The sequence below is a fragment of the Mastigoproctus giganteus genome, chromosome 1 (assembly GCF_048544385.1).
Source record: "Mastigoproctus giganteus isolate SK-2022 chromosome 1, ASM4854438v1, whole genome shotgun sequence".
Classification (NCBI taxonomy): domain Eukaryota; kingdom Metazoa; phylum Arthropoda; class Arachnida; order Uropygi; family Thelyphonidae; genus Mastigoproctus; species Mastigoproctus giganteus.
The window spans coordinates 47997151-48018280 of NC_143575.1; the positions used below are offsets into that span (position 1 = coordinate 47997151).

The 21130-nt window shown below is 36.6% G+C and overlaps 1 protein-coding gene across 5 annotated transcripts in view; it reads right to left on the minus strand.

The window, feature by feature from the left end:
* The window catches only part of LOC150090769 (E3 ubiquitin-protein ligase HECW2-like), a 518151-nt gene that overhangs the window by 413176 nt on the left and 83845 nt on the right, over window positions 1-21130 (minus strand). For all 5 annotated transcript variants that reach the window (XM_090372567.1, XM_090372548.1, XM_090372558.1 and 2 more), the window contains one exon: window positions 12607-12685. In XM_090372567.1, coding sequence (XP_090228693.1) covers window positions 12607-12628 — 22 coding nt within the window. In that variant the 5' untranslated portion in view covers window positions 12629-12685. The remainder of the gene's footprint in view (window positions 1-12606; window positions 12686-21130) is intronic.

Here is a 21130-nt window from a genome sequence, read left to right on the forward strand (position 1 = left end):
TTAAGAATTTCATGAGTTTGGAAAACAGAGTTTAAGGAAATTTTCTGGCACATACCAACTAGATGGCTTTCCTTACAACCATGTATAGAACGAATTTTGCTTTCATGGAAGGCTTTGAGCCTTTATTTCATAAGAAAACCAAAAGACTGTTCCAAAATAGCTTTTTCAAATCCTTCAAATTAATGAAAATTCAACAGAGGTCCCTATAATTATAGAATTACAGTCGATTCCGGTTATTTGGGACACATCAGGACTAGTGCATTTTGGCCCGATTAAGCGGCCGCCCCAATTATCCGAAGTTTCATGAAAATAGTTAAAAATACAATGTACTCCCCCCCCCCCCTTACAATTGGTTCACTGTTCAATCAAATCACGTTACGATGGAGTCACCATTTAAAGTACCGTTCACTATACGATGTGTAATAAGCGCCAGTCATTGTGATCACGTTTGTGAACTGAATTTTAATTCTATTAAACAGCGATTCTAATTAGCAAAAATAGGAGGAATATTATCCATAGACTATAAAAGTAAAGATATATTAAGTACAAATTTACCATTTATTACCTTACCAATTAAAAAATTAAATGATACTTGAAATTCGGAAGAATATATGTGATAATCGGAATAATTAATACGTACTTTAATATGTACATACTAACTAAACTAGTTGACATTTCTGTTCAATGTCATTTGTGGGTGGGGGTTAATATTTAAAACAGTAAAAAGATAAGCAATCAATAACAAAGAACACCGCACACACACAAATTGCAAGTAACACGATACGCGCCAGTGAGAACGGAGTAACAAATTACGAAGCTTTAAAAATAGGAATGAAGAGAAGAGCCTGAAAATTATTTTTTTTTATATGATTGAAGATGCCATAGAAGTGTAAACACATTTCACCATAATAACCCACAGAATTCCAGCTGTCGGTATTATCACAAATTCAATAAGATCAAGTTTACTATCAGTTTATGATAGATTTCACTATTACAAAAGCCCAATAAACAGGTGACTGCTAATTGTTTTTATTGTTTTATGGTTGTGACCTCAAGAAATTCGACTGAACTACATGGTATGGTTGGGGACAATTGTAGGGTAATCTTCAGTGCTGCAGTCTTTTGCCCCGATTAAATGGCATTTTGTCCCAATTAAGCGAAGTAAATCCTGGCTATTTTCTCGATTGGGTTCTGTTTTTTAAGATTTTCCCCAAATAAACGGCTGCCCCGATTAACCGGTGGCCCAAATAACCGGAATCCACTGTATATTTTCTTTTCTCAATGTATGCGATTGAAATAATTTGCAAAGCAATAAAAGAGCTTGAAAAGAATGAAACGTGTGCCAGTGGTATTTTTTACATAATGAATGATCAAAAAAATTCACTAAAGAATCTTGATCAAGAATTTTTTGGGTATCAAGTTCATCAGAATTTTCAAAAATTAGACCCTGTAGTTAAAAGCATAGTAATAAATCAAAGCATTTTATAATGCTGTATTGAAATATTTAGGAAAGAAATTCATTTTTAATGAAAATACCACTTTTTTGAAACTCAGCAAATTAAACTTTAAAAATGGTTATCCTAACTATGACTCATTTGTTGAAGTAGCAGTATATTTTAAATTAATAGAAAAACTAAAGTTAAATATGAATGATTTATTTTATAAAGTTTCAGTATTGAAAACAAATTATGAAACTGTCAACCTCTGAAAAATTTAAAACTTGTTCGAGTACTTCGATTCAATGGCATTTAATTTTGAAAATTGTTGATTTTAAGCTTTCAAATATTTTCAAGGTCATTCCATTGTTTTTTCACTGCTGAGAACTTTGGCAAATTGAGAAAGGATATACAGTGCAATGAACTCGAAGTGGAGGGATAGGCGAAAGAGATGTTCAGTTTCACTCATAAAAAGCGAACTAATGATCTACTTCAATTTTAAAAGATAATGTTTAGACTTTTCTGAGAAAATTAAAAATGATGCCAAGTTCTTAAGGCTGCCCAAAGTAGTACAATGTTCAATGTGAATGATTTCTAGCAATTAAAACAGTATGCATGCTTTTTTTTTTTGTTTTGTTTTGTTTTTTTTCACCTACCTAAGCTACTTTAGCTTGATGTCAATTAATGCACTAAACTTACATTAAAATATTTGGATCAATTCATGGTTTTTATATCATCCATATCGTTCATTATCCTTATGTATCAATCCATATCCTTCCCCACAGAAAGCCATGGATTACCTTTAAATATTTTAAATTCTAAATTAAACTAAAATTTGCAAATATTTATAGTCATTGTGAAAACTATAATTTTTAAACCAAAATCTAAAAAATATAAACAAATTATTAACTAAAAAATCATTCGATTTTACTTTTTTGAGGTGGGAGGGATGGAGTGAGAGTTGGAGAGTGGTAGCATTAATTATTTTTAAGTGTCCTTTAACCCAGTTATAGAAATCTGGCAACCCTAGTCACATCCTACCCATGCACGACATATCAGACCAATAAAAATATGCTCGTATGCATTCAAGGAGATAGCAATGCATTTTTAAATGCAAGTTCTGAGTCTGCAATTGACAGAATCAAGACTTCCAGCATAGAATGTTAACAAGGTTACGTGAGCAATTGGTCTGCACGTGATATTTAAACAACACTGAAGATTTTGCAAAGAACTGACTGCTCAGAATGCAGATTGATGTTGTTACAGCACACATACACAGGCCCACAGTGAGACAGCTGGGATGCATCAGCACCAATATAGTGTACAGGACATTGCACAATGAGTTACTATGGTCATGCAGCCATCCACAAGCCACTGATCACCTCAACTAATAGCAGATGCCATTTGGCTTTGTGCAAGGTCCACCATCCTTGAACCATAGATGAATGGAAAGCTATGCATTTGAGTGACGATTCACATTACATGCTCTACCAGTCTGACGGTTGTGTCTGAGTGCAGTAGAGGTCTGGAAAAAGCTACCTGCCAGACTGAACTGTACCAACAATGTTTGGTGGAGACACTATGATGGTCTGGGGCTAATTTGGAGGAGAAACTGTTGAACTTTAGCATTAGCATTAGTAGAGGCATATGATGCAAGAAAGCAAGCTTATTCAGCATCAGCCAAAAAAAAAAAAAAAACACACCACTCCCATTTCACCCCTCCGTTCGCTCGAAATACCTGTCCAGTTGAGCCTTAAATTTGCTTAGGCTATCAACTTCAACAACAAGTGATGGAAGTCGGTTCCACCAACCAACCACCCGCTGGCCAAAGGCAAATTTCCGCACATCTATCCGACATCCGTCCTTCCTCAATTTGAATTTATGCCCTCTGAGCTGATTATTCTGAGCAAGATGAAGAATCCCATTGGCATTGAGCATGCTCAAACCATTCAAAGCCTTATACACCTCTATCAGATCACCTCGCTGGTGCCTAGTCTCCAGACTCTGTAATTTGCAAAACTTAAGCCTTTCTTCGTAAGAGCAACCCTTTGTTCCTTTCACTAATCTTGTTGCCCTTCTCTGTACCCATTCCAGCAGCTCTACATCCTTCTTGAAATGAGGCCTCCAGACCTGTATACAGTACTCAAGATGTGGCCTAACCATTGCCTTATACAAGGGAATAATCACCTCCTTATCCCTGCTAGAAAAATTCCTGTATATCATTGACAAGACACCATGAGCTATTCTTGCAGCTCGTCTGCACTGCTCAGAGAACTTCATATCTGCCTGCACAATTACCCCCAGGTCCTTTTCATTCTCCACCACTGTCAGTGTAGTACCGCAGAGTTGATACGTTACTCTGGGGTTACTGTTTCCCATATGTTGTACTTTACATTTGTCAATGTTAAACTTCATTTGCCACCTCTTAAAACATAAGAAAGGCACCTGAGGTGAATGGGATTTATCCAGTTATATGAAGGAGGCAGCAGAGGAAGTATGAGGGCAAGGCTCTACCTGCCAGACTGAACTGTACCAACAATGTTTGGTGGAGACACTGTGATGGTCTGGGGCTAATTTGGAGGAGAATTTTGTTTGGGTTTTTTTTTTTTTTTTTTTTAGGAGCATTAGCAACTAAGGCCACATTGCTCTGGGATATGCGGTGGTTATTCCCTGACCTTTCCGCATCCTCCGTATTTGGTGGTCACGGGCTCGACCCTTGGTCTAATCAAGAAGCGTGTGCTACGCACTGCCGCTCCTGCCCACCTGGCTACGGAGGCGCCATTTTGGAGGAGAAACTGTTGAACTTAAAACATAAGAAAGGCACCTGAGGTGGATGGGATTTATCCAGTTATATGAAGGAGGCAGCAGAGGAAGTATGAGGGCAAGGCTCTCATAATTATGCTCTCATAATTATGAGAGCACCCTGGGACTCAGGGGAAGTCCCCACGGACTGGAGTTGTGCAAATTTATCTCCGATTCACAAGTGGGGAATCAAAGGGTGACACTAGTAATTACAGACCTGTTAATTTGACTTCTGTTCCAGGGAAAATAATGGAGTCACTGGTTAAAGAAGCATTGCACGATCATCTAGACAAAACAGAGTAATAATTCAGACACAGCATGGGTTTGTCAAGGGGAAGTTTTGTCTGACCAATTTGATTGCGATACTATGATATGGTCACAAAGAAACTGGATGCAAAAAATAATTTTGATATCATATAATTGTATTTCAGGAAAGCTTTTGATACTGTTGCAATGGAAGACTACCGTACAAATTGGAGCAGTATGGCATTAAGGGCAAGTTGCTACAATTGATAAAAGGATGGTTCAGTGGGAAAAGACAGAGTGGTGATCAGTGATCATTGGGCACTGCTCTACGTGGATTAATGTGATTAGTGGTGTCTCTCAGGGTTCGGTGCTGGGCCCATTGTTGTTCTGTATATTTATCAATGATATTGATGAAAGTATATCAAGCCTAATGTCAAAGTTTGCAGATGATACAAAGGCTGGCATGGTTGTTAATAAAAGTAATGATAGTATGCTGCTGCAACAGGATCTGGAAAAGTTGGGTAGATGGGCTGAGAAGTGGCAACTGAAGTTTAACATTGACAAATGCAGAGTACTGAATGGGTGGCAGTAACCCCAGAGAAATGTACCAACTATGTAGTGTTACACTCAGGATAGTAAAGAATGAAAGAGACCTGGGGGTAACTGTGCAGTCAGATGTGAAGCTTTCTGAGCAGTGCAGACAGGCTGCCAGAGTAAGTCATAGGGTCTTGTGAATAATATACAGGAAATTTTGCAAGCAGGGATAAGGAGGTGATTATCCACTTGTATAAGGCAATGGTCAGGCCACACCTTGAGTACTACATACAGGTCTGGAAGCCTCATTTTAGGAAGGATGTAGAATTGCTAGACCGACTACAGAGAAGGGCAAGAAGACTGGTGAAGAGAATAAAGGGGTGCTCTTATGAAGAAAGGCTTAAGTTCTGCAAATTGCAGCTTCTGGAGACTAGGCACCTGCAAGACAATCTGATTGAGGTGTATAAGACCTTGAATGGGTTGAGCATGCTGAATTCTGATGGGATTCTTCTTCTTGTTCAGATTACAAACCTGAGGGGGGGATAGATTCAAACTGAGGAAAGACAGTTGTAGAATCGATGTGGAAGTTTGTCGTTAGTCAGCAGGTAGTTGATTGCTGGAACAAACTTCCATCTGTTGTTGTGGAAGTTGATAGCTTAAATAAATTCAAGACAGAACTAGACAAAAATTTGGAATGAATGGATCAGTGAAATGGAAATGGGTTTTTTTTTTTTTTTTTTTTGGCTGATGTTGTATAAGCTTGCTTTCTTGCATTATGTGCCTCTACTAATGCTAATGCTCATGGTTTGGCCTGTGACCATTGGTTGGTTGTTTTGGAAAAAACCATGAATGCTGAGGTCTATCTAGACATCCTAGACAATAATACATTATCTATGTTGTGGCAGCACAACATAGATAATGTATTTCTCTTTTTCTTCTACAAAAAAGGGCCTTTTTTGTAGAAGAAAAAGAAAAATTTACCTCAATATGGACTATAAAAAAGCTCTCTGAGTGGCAAGCATCATAGCTGTGGTTTATACTATCAAACTGGGAAGGCGCATACCTGTTTCAGCAGGACAACACTCTACGTCATATTGTGAGATCAACTTTTTGATCTCACTGAAGTGAGCATCAAAAAGTTGCTATGATCTGTCCAGGACCCTGATCTCAATCCCACAGAGAACCTCTGGGCTGAAATGGATTGTCAGGTGCACGTGAGGAGAAACTGCCCAAAAAACAGAGCTAAACTGGTCACCACTTTGAAGGCTGAATGGCAAAAAATATCAGAAGACATTTAAAAAAAAAACTGGTTGAGGGTGTTCCACAAACACTAGAAGCTCTCATAAAGGCTAAAAGTTTCAAAATATATTATTAGTTTATTGCAAGTAAAGGTTATTTGTAGGTATGCGGATGACTAGATATTAATGGCAAGGCAGTGTAGATGGCAGTAATGTTGAGGAAGAATAACATGTTCAACCTTGTTTATTTGCATATCTATTTGAATATAATTTGCTTTTGTGTTTTGCTTAGCAAAATAAGGTTAAAATGTTTAGGCAGAAGCAAAGAAAAGGTCTGAATTACTCTGACAATTTCTGCTGTAGGTACAGACAGTTTATAACAAAAACTCAGAGGAAGAACATTACAGTATTATTAAACATGCATATTCTTTGTACTCCGGTTACAAGATTGGTGAATGCAACAAAACTTGGCCCTCCATATGTGTGTTGCATTACCTGCACCACAAATCTGAGGACGCAGCTAACTGTGAATATTAATTAAAAGTATGCCTTTTGATGTTCACATGGTGTGATGAGAATGGGGCAGTCACACTGACAAGTGCTATTTATGAATGAAAAATTTCAGGAATATTCAGAATAAAAAAAAAGCATCAAATAACCTAATATATCATCTGCACCAGTCCTGGAACATTATTGCCACACCTTGTATATTGTACTATGTACATTCTATTTCTTTAGAAATGTTTGTCACTCAGAGAGCTTTTTTTTTTTGGTCCACATTGCTTTCCCTCTTAAGAAACTGCCATCATCTCCCATCATTGGTGCTTCTTTCCCATCATGGAAAGAAGCACCAATGGCATTAAGCTTCTCCCAATGAAAGCTTCTCCTTGCTCATCACTTACATTTCCAAAATTTGAGGGAAAAACTGAGATGGTAATGAAGAAATTGAATTTTCAAAGACATTAAAAAAAAAAAAGGGGGGGGGGTAAATTGCAGCCATTATCAACCCACTGCAGGATGGAAGCCTCCTCAACAATTCACGTTGAGGGAAATAGACCATAATCTGCCATGCTAGTCCAATGCGGGTTGGCAGAGCGACCGTATTTGGCAGTCAGGGGCTTGAACCCCAGTCTACTCAAGGAGCATATGCTACTGCATTCCCGCTCCTGACCACTTGGCTACAGAGGCCTAGTTTAGGCAGCACCAGATGTCTATGAAGAGTCATAGAGATTTGTAATTATCATCTTTCCTTCTTCCAAGAAATCCATGCATCGCTCCTTTAAATGATTTCCAAGTTGCTAGTTCGGTATCCTGTAGCTTTGTTTCAAATACACCATCTTTGAGGAGTTTCTCTATTTTTAAGGCCCATTGAAAATTCCTTCTTTCAGTTTTGAATCTGTTAAATTGGAAAACACTTCTCTTAGGTAGCAGAATCCACTTCCTTCTTTATCCAGAGCTCTAACAAATTGCTTCATTAATCCAAGATTTATATGCATGGTGAAATAACTTTTTTTTTTTTTTTTTTTTTTGTTTAACAAGTGGAACATATTTTATATTACTTCTCTCTTGTAAAAATTCCTCCCTGTTTTCCCATTGCTGTGTAATATAATGTTTTTCTGTTTCATGACTGTCTCACAAACACAGAAAACAGCTGCATTTTGTGAAACCTCTCTGCCCTGTAGACCCATTGATGAGTAATGCAATTATCTTAAGATTACCACAAACATTCCAAGCAAAGTTATGGCACTATACTGCACTCAGGATTTTGGACATACTTTCATATGTTTCTTTCAAGCCAGTAGCATGAAGTAGGGAACTGATGGGAAGGAATGCATTTCCATTGTGCAGCAAAACTGCTTTTAAACTTAATTTTGAGGCATCAATAAATATATGCTATTTATTAGGATTATGTTCAGTGCTTAGGTCATTCATAAGACCCCCAATATCTTTATATAAACATGTACCATCTTCCATAATGGAATATTTGAAAAAAACTTTGCAATGTTTTCCTTATAGTGTAATTTTAGTTCCTGCTTCAAAGAACTTCCCCTTTTATAACCTAGAACCAAAGAGTTCTGCATGCTCTTTAGATCAGTTTAAATCATGAACTGAATCGTTCAACTCTTCTTGCTGAAGTAAGTGCTCTGCATTATATTCTGATTGATAGTCCAAATCCATTGAAGTGGACTGTTCAGCAAAGTCTGCATCACTATTCATCACTGCTTCCTTTATCCTGTGATTTTGGGGATCTCATATGGGTAGATCTTCATTATGTGGAACAGGCCTTACCGCAGATGATATATTAGGTTATTTGATGCTGTGCATGCTTTTTTTTTTTTTTTTAAAGGAGCTCAAAAATCTTTTTATTTTTATTCAAAATAATCACTGCCTAACTGAATGCACTCATCACACCATTTCACAACAATTGCAGAATGGGGAGGGGGATCATTGTTGTGCAACGAGAACCAGCTGCCTTTCGCTTGAAACTGCAGACTTCTGGGAAAATGCACTTCAATAGACTTTGAAGCACCTATAGGTAGAACATTGACTCTCTCCCCCTTCAGGTAAAAATTCATTGTGAATCACACCATTTGTTGAAAAACATGATCAGCATTGTCTTGGTCCTGGACTTCTGTAAACAAAACATTTTGGGTCTTGGTGATGATTCTGAAGTCCACTGCAAGCTGTGGCAATTCATTTCTGGACCATACCGAAACACAGAGCACTCATCTCTGGAGACAATACAGGTGAGGAAATTAGTATTGTCTTGACTAGTATGGATGAAGTCTTTGCATGATAACACACTTCATTGCTTCTGCTCATCTGTGAGGCTGTGCAGCACAAATTTTACATAGACCATCCTTTCCTCTAAATCTACATGCAGAATTTGACAAAGAGTCTCCTTTTTCATATCCAATTCAACCGCCATCATTCTCAGGGTTAAACAACAATCTCTTGCTACGATTTCCTGAACTTTTGCCACTCTGCCTTCATTTCGAGAAGTTGATGAATACTCACTTTTGGAACATCCCAAACATCCTCATGTCCATCTTTGAACCACTTATATCATTCACACACACACACTGAATGATATGGTGGAGGTGCAACTTAACATTTCATCACCATAAATAGTTTTTAACATTTCATACATTTCTGTTGCAGATTTTCCCAGTTTAAAGCAAAATTTTATATTTATTGTTTCTCCATTGTAAAATCATGACACAGAACATTAATGTTACTAACAAAACTGGGTTGTTATTAGCAACCTGTCATCTACTGGACAATCTCTGTACCACCATCTGTTGGAGGAAGTTTGAACTACAACATAATGGCGCCTCTGTAGCCAGGTGGGAAGGAGCAGCAGTGCGTAGCACATGCTTCTTGATTAGACCGGGGTTCGAGCCCGTCACCACCAAATACGGAGGATGCGGAAAGGTCAGGAATGACCACCAAATATTCACGGAGCAATATGACTTAGTTGCTAATGCTCCTAAAAAACCAAATAACCAACCACAACATACCACTTCCATTTATATTCAAAATCACTGAACATGGACACAACAGCACCAGTACCAGTCCAGGAACTTCAGAACAATTAATTGAAGTGTATAACACTGATATATAAGATACAATGTCAAAAGTTGCTGTTACTGTATTAGTGGAAGAGTAACATGATGGATGGAAGCATCAAGCTAATACACAACATTTTTTTTTTTTTTTAAGTCCTTGTCATTTATTTGGTATTTATGTATTTTTAATCATTAATTTGGTTTGGATATAATGATGCTTTACTACAAGTAGCTTTTTACTTTTATTATATTTTTAAAAATTTGCAAATCTCTCATTCTTTAATGGGGTAAGAAAGTTTCAACTTGAACAGAAATGAATATTGGAAACATTAGATGAAAACAATACAGAAATAAACATTATAAACACCTTATTGCCATATGGAGGAAAAATGCTAAATGGGTGACATATTTTACACTAATATTCAACTGGACAAAACTAACTCATTTAGCCCTTCTTTCTGCTAATGAAGAATTCACATGAAATTCTAATATATCTTTCATAGCAATTTAATTAGGGAGTTGGAAGAAAACAATACATGATTTTAGGTAATAAAATTATGAAATACAGTTAAGTGTATTTAACATATGACACAACAGTAGGGGTAGTAGTAGTGGTAAATGATGCAAGGAAGCAAGTGATGATTTTAGGTAATAAAAAAATTATGAAATACAACAGTTAAAAGTGTATTTAACATATGACAATAGTAGTAGTACACTGAGTGGACAGAAATCATGGGATACCCACCTAATAACAGGTACACCCACCTTTCGCCTGGATAAGGGCAGTCACACAGCGAGGCTTTCAGTCCACTAGTTCACGAAGTGTTCACAGGTATTTCCATCCATGCTTGCTGCACCGCTGTCCATAATTCCATTGCATTCCTTGGTAGAGGATCCAAAGGACGTTTCCACAGCATCCCAAAGATGCTGCACAGGGTTAATATCCGGTGGATGGGGAGGCCATTCCATGGTGGTAAAATCTGTGGAATGCTCTTTGAACCATGTTCTAGTCACCACAGCTCTGTGGGGAGGTGCATCATCCTGCTAGAAGAGTCCATTGCCCTGTGGGCGCATGATGAACACGAGGGGATGCAGATGGTTTGCAAGGATAGACACGTAACTTGGACTGCTCAAGATGCATCCAGACATACAAGAGGTCCCAACATGGGCCAGTTGAACATGCCCCAGACCATTACCAACCATCCACCTGCCTGAATGGTTCCTTGTTGACATGACGGGTGCATAGCTTTGTGCGGTTTCCACCAGATACATACCCTCCTGTCTGCTCAAAATAACTGGAAATGGGACTCATCCGACCAGGAGACCAATCTCCAATCATCCATGGTCCGGTGCTGATGTTCTTTCACCGAGTTGAGGCGCGGAGTCCTATGATGTGTTAGCAATGAGACTCTGGTGGGTGGGTCGGTGGCTCTCATAACCTATTGGAGCTAATGATCACCTGATGGTCTTGTTGGGGATGTTTCTGGCACCTCCCCTCGTTGAAATCGGTGGTGATTTGAACCAATGTCACTCTCTGGTTGGCTGAAACAATGCGAGACAGACGAGACACACCCCCACTAGCGAGAGGGGTGATAGCGTTATATTGCCCAGGAACCAGGTATCCCATGAATTCTGCCCTTTCAGTGTAGTAATGGTGGTAGTGGTAAATGATGCAAGAAAGGAAACTTATATAGCATCAGCAAAAAAAAAAAAAAAAATACAGTTCTCTCATCCATACCCTCCAAGGATTTGTCTAGTTCTTCCTTGAATTTATTCATACCATCCAATTTCTCAACAACAGATAGAAGCCTGTTCCAACAATCAACCACCCACTGACTGAAGGCAAACTTCCACACATCTATCCTGCAACTAATCCATTCAAGGCCTTAAACACCTCAATCAGATCACCCTGCAGGTGTCTAGTCTCCACAAGTTACAATTTGCAGAACTGAATCCTTCCTAGATAAGAGCACCCTTTTGTTCCCTTCACCAATCTGGCTGCCCTTCTCTATACCCATTCCAGCAAATCAACATCCTTCTTAAAGTGAAGACTCCATACCTTTATGTACTCAAGATGTGACCTAACCATTGCCTTATACAATGGAATAATCACCTTCTTATCCCTACTAGCAATGTTACTGTATATCATTGACAAATACCCCATGTGCTGTTCTGGCAGCATATCTGCACTGCTCAGAGAATTTCATATCTAGCACAATTACCCCCAGGTCTTTTTCATTTTCTGCTACCCGGAGTGTAGTATCACACAGCTAATAAGTTACTCTGCGATTACTGCTACCCATAATCAGTGCCTTGCACTTGTTAACATTAAACTTTGCCATTTCTCAGCCCATTGATCCAATTTTCTTTGATCTTGTTACACCCTGACTACTGCTGTTAACCACTTTGCCAATCTTTGTATCATCTGTAAACTTTGACATTAGCCTGATATATACCTTCATTTATAAATATTGGAAAAAACAATGGGTCAGCACTGAACCCTGGGGGCCTCCACTGATAACAATTGTCCATGAAGAGCAGTGCCCATTGATAACCACTCTGTCTTAAACTTAAACATTCCTTTATCCATAGCAGTAATTTGACCTTAATGCCACATTGCTGCAGTTATTTATATAGCAGTCTTTTATGTGCAACAGTATCAATTTAATTTATATAATTTAATTTGATTATAATTATATTATTAAATTATATTTGAATATAATTATGATTTCAATATAATTTAATTTTTAAAAAATAATACCACTCAATACAGATACTTACTAGAAAGAGTAAATTTCACCATTTCTACTGGATACTGTTCACAGGAACTGTCCACAATTCCAATACTCTCGTGAACATTCTATATTAAGAAAGAATTATGCTATACTAAAATATATCTCCTTTAATTTATTTATTTACACCTTACACTTACAAAGGCAATTTGCTGATTATGAAAAATGTTCTAATAGTTAACCATAAATATAAACTGAATGGTTTTTATTTGTTTTTTTTTTAACACACCACAAAATCTGAAATCTGATTATTACAGTATATGAAAGCTAAATGCCATATATTTACTGTAGCTAAATAACCATTTTATACTAATATTCAACTGGACAAGACTAATTCATTTAGCTCCTCTGTTAATGAACAGTTCACACGTAATTTTGATATATCTTTCTGAGCAATTTAATTTAACAAAACATTTAAAAAATTAAGCTTATGTTATATACTCCATCATAAAATATGAATATTATTTCTGCCATTATCTTGTACTTCAGAGTACAGGTAACCCTTCTATAACATGGTAGTTTGGTTACTACAAAATCTCATGTAATGCGAAACCGTGTTATACAGGACTAAGAATCAGTACAAAAAGGGGGTTACATTCCAAAAGCTAACAAAAATATGCTTTTTTTTTTTTTTTTTTATACCTATCGGAAACTTAAATTTTATAGTAGTAATAACTTAATATTTTAACTTTATTTTTATAATAGTAGTAACTTAAATAGTAATAACCGAACAAACGTCTTACCTTACAAACTGTGATGCTTATGTGAGATAATGTACTTTCATTCAATTTTCTTCCTCTTCATCACTGCTAAGCACAATCTTCTGCAGCATCTAGATTTTAGGTACCTTCTGCTCTTTTTAAAAGTTACGAATTGCACGCTTCGAAGTCACATTTTTTTATGATCTCAAAAAAGCACAATAGCACAGAACCTAACCCCCCAGGGATCTCCCAACAAAATACAGTGACTCCCCCTTTAAATGATATGTGAAAATCAGAAGAATATTTTCCAGTTAGCAAAATAAAAATAAATTTACACTTACATACATAGCTTAATTAATACATACTGTAATATGTACATACTAATTGATGTCTGTTAATTGACTTTTTTTTTGTTGTAAAATTTAAAACAGTAAAAATACGCTATTAATAACAAAGAACACGGCATGCACAAGTGGCAATAAACATGATACAAGAATAATGAGTTTCTGAACATTTATTTATGTTTTTTATATAAAAATAGCGAAATGCTTAAAGTGCGTTACTCACCTTGAATATAATCTGCAACAGTTTTATGAAAAGACTGATGGCTAAATATAAGGTGGAATGGTTAAGTTAATGCATTAAGGTGGGATGAGATTTAAATTTAACGGAATTTTAGAATAAGCGCAAGGAAGCAGAAGTGCACTACTCCGTCCCTGGTTGTCATAAAGTAAAAATAGTTAATCTGGAACATAAAAGAATTGATATTGCCAATAGTCGTGACGACAGACTTTCGTTAAGTTATAACGTCTTCAGTTCGCGGTGTTAAATGAGAAGAAATGCTACGTCTTCAGTTGGCGGTGTTAAATGAGAAGTAATGCTACTTCTCATTTAACACCGCCAACTGAAGACGTTATAACTTAACGAAAGTCTGTCGTCACAACTATTGGCAATATCAATTCTTTTATGTTCCAGATTAACTATTTTCTACTTTATGACAACCAGGGACGGAGTAGTGCACTTCTGCTTCCTTGTGCTTATTTTAAAATTCTGTTAAATTTAAATCTCATCCCACCTTAATGCATTAACTTAACCATTCCACATTATATTTAGCCATCAGCCTTTTCATAAAACTATTGCAGATTATATTCAAGGTGAGTACCACACTTTAAGCATTTCGCTACTTTTATATTTAGTCTATTATAACGGTACTATAAGAATTCTATAACTTTATACTTATGTTTTTTATATGATTGAATATTTCATGGAAAGGAAAACACATTTCACCACGCATTTGTGATAATACCCGTAGCTGGAATTCTGTGGGTTTTCACGTTATTATGGTGAATGTGTCGAGTTTACTACCCGTTTATAATTGATTACACTAACAGAAAAGACCAACCAATAAACCAGAAAGTGTAAATTGTTTTTGTTTTATGGTAGTGACCTCCAGAAATGTGCTTTAGAAAAATACCACGAAGGCGATAACAACTAGCGAGTCAACAGCATGGATTCACAAAAAGGAATGGAAACATTGAAAATTACATCTAACATAATAGCAGGGTTTTCCCAGCACAAAAGCTCAAAAATACAGTGTTACGCAAGATTTCCCGCAGTTCTTAAATTGGGTTATGCGAGATTTTCCGCAGTTCTCAAACTTTGTTATACAGGGGTTGCCAGTATATTTTGTTTACATCCATAACCAGCATGTTATTACAACTATACAGAGCTGCTACATTTACAACTCTACAGCTGTTACACAAAATAGTCACCATAAAACTGATATTTCCACATCATCCAAATGGATTCAGCCACTGAGTGATGCAACATCTGAATTTAGATGGGACAAACTTTTTTAAGAAAACTTTCTACTATCTAAAAACCTGTCAATCACAATGAAAAAAAAATTACAATACTTCAAAATAAAACTGTAATAATAGTTTTACATGCAGTTTTAACTAAGATTTAAGCTTTTACTTTTAACCCAGGCAGGTCTGAAAATTATGCCCACTAATGTAATTACAGGAAGCTGTCAAGACATCCCACTCCAGATCATGAAGATATTCTGTGGCTTGAGGCAATGTATCACACACTTTTGAGTTAGCAACATTGGGCATGTATAAAGATGGTTTATTATCCATTAATCAGTTAAATTTCTGCTTTTAATTTAATTCATGCTTTGATATTTTAAAAATATTAAATATTAAATTTATGATTGTGTCCATTTTGCCCCTACCAGAATATGCTGCATTCCTAACGGAAATAAGAGTTTGAGAACCACTGCTCTAAAGTGTTTAATTAACACACTTCTTTTTAGCATCATCACTCGCTTGTAAGTCAGAACAATGAGATGTCCAGTTCTGCACTGCCAGGATACCTATTCAATGAGTAAAGAGCAATAACCAATAAAACAGCCATCCAGGTGATTGCACTGCAATACAAATCAGTAGACCTATTTCTCTCTGAAGTGGTGCTGTTTTATTTGTATTACAGAGGAGAAGCTGAAGATGCAACATCTAGAGAAAACCTGTCTCCCATATAATAAACCCTGTAGTGCTGGTACTATTATTAGCATTCTAAGAGATGCAACTAATCCTTTCATTTTCTTGGACCAACTGATTTATGAATGAGAGAAATATATCTACGTTAATCTGGTCACCACTCTTTCACTGCCTTCATAAAAGCTGATGTGATAATTCACAGTGACCCCACAATCTGAAGGTCTTCTTAGCCTTTTCTAACAGTAAACTTCACTTTGCTACAGTTTATTCTTATAATATGCATAAATATCTGATATTAAAAGTTTTATTTGATTTTTGAACATATTTACTTACTTTTGGGTCATTCATATTACTGATCTATGAACAAATCCTGTATACTTATGGATTTAAATGCAATACACTGGGACATGGTTGGAAGTGAGAAAAGATATGGGAGAATGTGATATTTCAGAGAAAATGGCTCTTAGCAGGAGGGAATAAAAGACTTCAAGCCCGTGACTGCTAAATATGATTAATATTTGTATTGATTGATTTATTGTAAATTCCACTGACCTGGTGGTCGTGCCGGAGCATAAACAAGAACATTTTTTTAATTACAGATAAAATGCATGAAGTGCTATAATCTCATAAACTTCATAACCAAATACTATATTATACGTACCACAAGGCTTGCTAATTTATAGAAACATTATAAAACCTGGCAATGGAAAGAAGACTTAACCTATTATGAATACAAAAGCCACTCGCAGACAGCTGTTTTTGCAAATCATATCAACTCAACAGTGAAACGCTAAACAAAAATGGAAAAAAACCTTAAGAAAAAATAATCATAAACCATGACCTTTATGCATCCTAGGCACAACCTTTTGACTAAAGGTAAATTGACATGGTAAAAAAGACATGGTTTATGATAGTCTACTCTTTAAGTCTTTGTTTTCACCTAGCTCTTCACAGAGATGACAAGAATTCCATTGCTAAGTTTTATAGTGTACCTGTATAAATTGGCAAGTCTCACACTAGTATGTCCAATGTAGTATTTGCTTACATAAGTTTACAAGACAATGTCACTTCATGCATTTCATCTGTAATTAGTCTATGATGTTTAATTCTGGCACTTAACATCCATAAATTACTTAACATCCATAATTTGCTGGAATAAGTTGCCTAAATGGGTGGTAGAGGCCGACAGTTTGGGGAAATTCAAAGGTCATCTGGATAGTACTTTCGGGTAAGGGAAGCGCATAGGATGATAGGTTTAATTTCCATTTTTTTTATTAATTATTATTATTTATTTATTTTTTATCATTGTTTTGTTCGGATTTTTTTTTTTTTTTTGGCTGGTGCAGCATAAGCCATAGGCTTTCTTGCACCATGTGGCCATCACTAATACTAATAATTTAGCATTCCCTCTAATAAATATGCAGTTTCAAAAGTCGGTCACAATCTTTGGTGTTTTTCATTACAATTGATTTAATGTTTTCTTTACAACTGTTTCGATAATTTCTTTATAATTTTTTTTTTTCGTGGTTTTATTTAAACATTATGATAGGTTTGACTGTTGCATTAGTTCTATGGTAGTAATATTTAATAACAAGATTTTTTAATATTTTTGATTTATGTTTTGGTATCTGGTTTTTAGTTATTTTATTTGGTTCCCCACCCCTTCCCCTCTCTTATACTGTTCGATTTACATTTAGTCGAATGGTTGTGCCCAAACAAAAAAAAAAAAAAAAAACATGGTTTATGACTGTCTACCCTTTAAGTCTTTCTGTTTTTGCCTAGCTCTTCACCAACGAAGTGATAAGAACTGTTGAAACATCTGTCTGGAGAGTGGCTTTTATATTTATAATGCGGTTAATAGTCTTTTCACAGCCTGATTTTATAATGTTCCTGTATAGATGTGTGGATCTTGTACTGATATGTCCAATATAGTAGAAAAAATGAAAGGTGAGAAATCAAAGGGAGATGACCCCCAAATAGTTGATAAAAAGGCTTGAAGGGGTTTCTGTTTACATCTCCAAGGGCAAATGAGTTTACACCTACAAGAATAATCACACCTATTATAAATCATCATTGAAGATGTAACACTCCAATCAATCATCTAAGAGCTTCAATCATCTGGATGACTTAAACTGTCCTTTCAATTAATTATTATTATGCCTAATGGTCAGTGTACATCAAATTGCTTTGGGCATTTAATGTACAGTAGCCATTACACAACTATTTGCATTATTTCAGATCCATGGAATAATGCAAGAAAGAACTAGAGCATAAAATTCTATGTTTGATTGCTCTTTATTAATTAATTTATTTATTTAATTATGTTTCATTGCTCTTTATTAATTAATTAATTTTGCTAAATTAATTTTCAAAAAAGTGTTTTCCAAATGCCTGTCCAGCTCAGCCTTAAATTTATTTAGGCTATAAACTTCCACAACAAAAGATGGAAGTCTGTTCCACCAATCAACTACCTGCTGGCTAATTTTTTTTTTTTTTTTTTTCTGGTTAGTTGTTGGCGCATCGGCTTCTGTGGCCATAATGCACCTCCAAAGGTTTTTGCAGTACTCTGATCCAAGCCCTAGGCGGGATTCATACCTGCGACCTTTGGGTTACCAGGCAGACACTTTACCCACCCGGCTAGCCCGGTCAGTCCTGCTGGCTAAAGGCAAACTTCTACACATCTATTCTACAACTGTCTTTCCTCAATTTGAATCTGTGCCCCCCTCAGGTTCTTAATCTGAGCAAGAGGAAGAATCCCATCAGCATTCAGCTTGCTCAACCCATTCAAGGCCTTATACACCTCAATCAGATCACCTTGTAGATGTCTACTCTCCAGGCACTGCAATATACAGAAATTAAGCTTTTCTTGGTAAGAGTGCCCCTTTGTTCCCCTCACCAATCTTGTTGCCCTTCTTTGTACTCGTTCTAGCAACTCTACATCCTTCCTAAAATGAGGCCTCCAGACCTATACTCAGTACTCTAGATGTGGCCTGACCACTGCCTTGTATAATGGGATAATCACCTCCCTATCCCTGATTGCAAAATTCCTATATATCATTGACAAGACTCCATGACCTGCCCTGGCAGCCCATCTGCACTGCTCACTGAACTTCATATATAACTGCACAATTACCCCTAGGTCTTTTTCACTTTCCACTTCCCTGCGTGTAGTAAAACAGAGTTGGTAAGTTTCTCTTCGGTTATTGCTACCCATAGGCAGTATTTTGCATTTGTCAATGTTAAACTTAGTTGCCACTTACCAGCCCATTTGCCAAACTTATATAGATCCAGTTAGAGTATCATACTGTCTTTACTGTTGTTAACAACCTTATCAACCTTTGTATCATCTGCAAACTTAGTCATTAAACCTGATATACCTTCATCAATATCACTGATAAATATACAAAACAAAACAACAATGGACCCAATACCGAACCCTGGTGAACTAAACTAATAACATTTGTCCACGAAGAGCCGTGTCCATTGATTACCACTCTTTCGTCTCCCACTCAACCATCCTTTTATCCATTGTAGCAAATTACCCTTAATGCCATATCTCTCTAATTTGTACAGAAGTCATCCATGTGCAACAGTATCAAAAGCTTTCCTGAAATCCAAGTATTATAATATCAAAATTATTTTTGGCATTCAGTTCCTTTGTGTCCACATCATAGTATCCAATCAAATTGGACGGACAAGACCTCCCTTTAACAAACCCATGCTGTGTCTTAACTATTACTGCAGTCTTGTCTAGATGATCCTGCAATGCTTCTTTAACCAGTGATTCCATTATTTTCCCCAGAACACAAGTTAAACTAACAGGTCTATAGTTACTTGTGTCACCATTTGAACCCCCCTTTTTTGTGAATTGGTGATACATTTGCACACCTCCAGTCCACGGGGACCTACTGAGTACAAGGAAGCTCTCATAATTATAGCTAAGGGTTTGCTTACTTCCTTTGCTGCTTCCTTTAATATAATTCGATAGATCCCATCCACCCCAGGTGCCAGTTGATAAACTTCTGGCACCCTCCCCCCTCATTCAATAACTCCTCATGTGTGAATGTAGATGCATAACACTCATTCAGCTCATCAGCTACCTGAGCATGATCATCAATAGTCAACCCATCTATTTTAAGTGGTCTAATCTGATTCATCCCGTTCCTTCTACAGTTTACATAAGTAAAGAATTCTTTGCTGTTTTTCTTTGCATCCTTTGCCAAGGATTTCTCATAATCTGCCTTCACCTGCCTAACCTCCTTTGTGACTTGATTACAGACTAGTTTATATCTTCCATAGTCTTCTGTGTCACCCGATACTTCATATGTATCCCATACATTGTTCTTCTCTGCCACGAATCTCATTAATTCATCTGACATCCATTTAGGCCTAAATCTTGAACAGTATTTCTTAGTTGGAATGAAAAGCCTAGTAGCCTCCAAAATTAAGGCCCTGAAGGCTTCCCATTTAGAATTCAACGTTGGTAACATCATCAGTTGATCCCACTGTACAGAATTTAAAAACTGTCTGATACCACTGTAATCACCTTTACGAAAGCAAAAGCCCTTCCCTTTAGCTTTGATGGTAGTTACATCTTTAAGAAATTCCCACATCAGTACATTGTGATCACTGTCACCATTGATCACAGATGAGGAAACAACTGATAATTGTGATCAGTGGTTTCTTCATCTGCAAATTCTTAATGCATGATTAATCACTGTTGATAATCAGATCAAGAGTATTACTCCCTCTGGTTGCCTCTCGAACATGTCGCTGTAGAAAACAGTCATCCAATAAATCCACAAAAGTCTTGCTAGTGTACGATGACGAACCCACAAGTTCCAGTCGAATCTGGAAAGTTAAAATCTCCCATTATAAGACATTCTGATTTACTGGCCCACTCTATATTTCTCTGCATAATTGCTCGTTATACTCATTAGATTCATTAGGCCTATAACACACATCTACTCTTATTTTTCCTTTCACTTCCTTAGATTTTATGTTTCTTAACTAACAGCATAACCCCTCCTCCCTCCTCCCTTCCTGTCTTGTATATCCTTTCTGTACACATTGTACTCCCCAAATTCCAATTCTGAACTGCTTATGTCTGTGTGATACCACATCTCTGTTATCCAAACAATATCTGCCTTTGATGTCTTGACTAGCACTTCAAGCTCATCAAATTTATTAACTATACTCCTAGCATTGGTGTACATGCAAGTATACATGCACCTGTGTCTACTCTTACACAGGTGCATATATACTTGCATGTACCCTAACACAGCCCATGTATTTATTTGTTCCACTATGA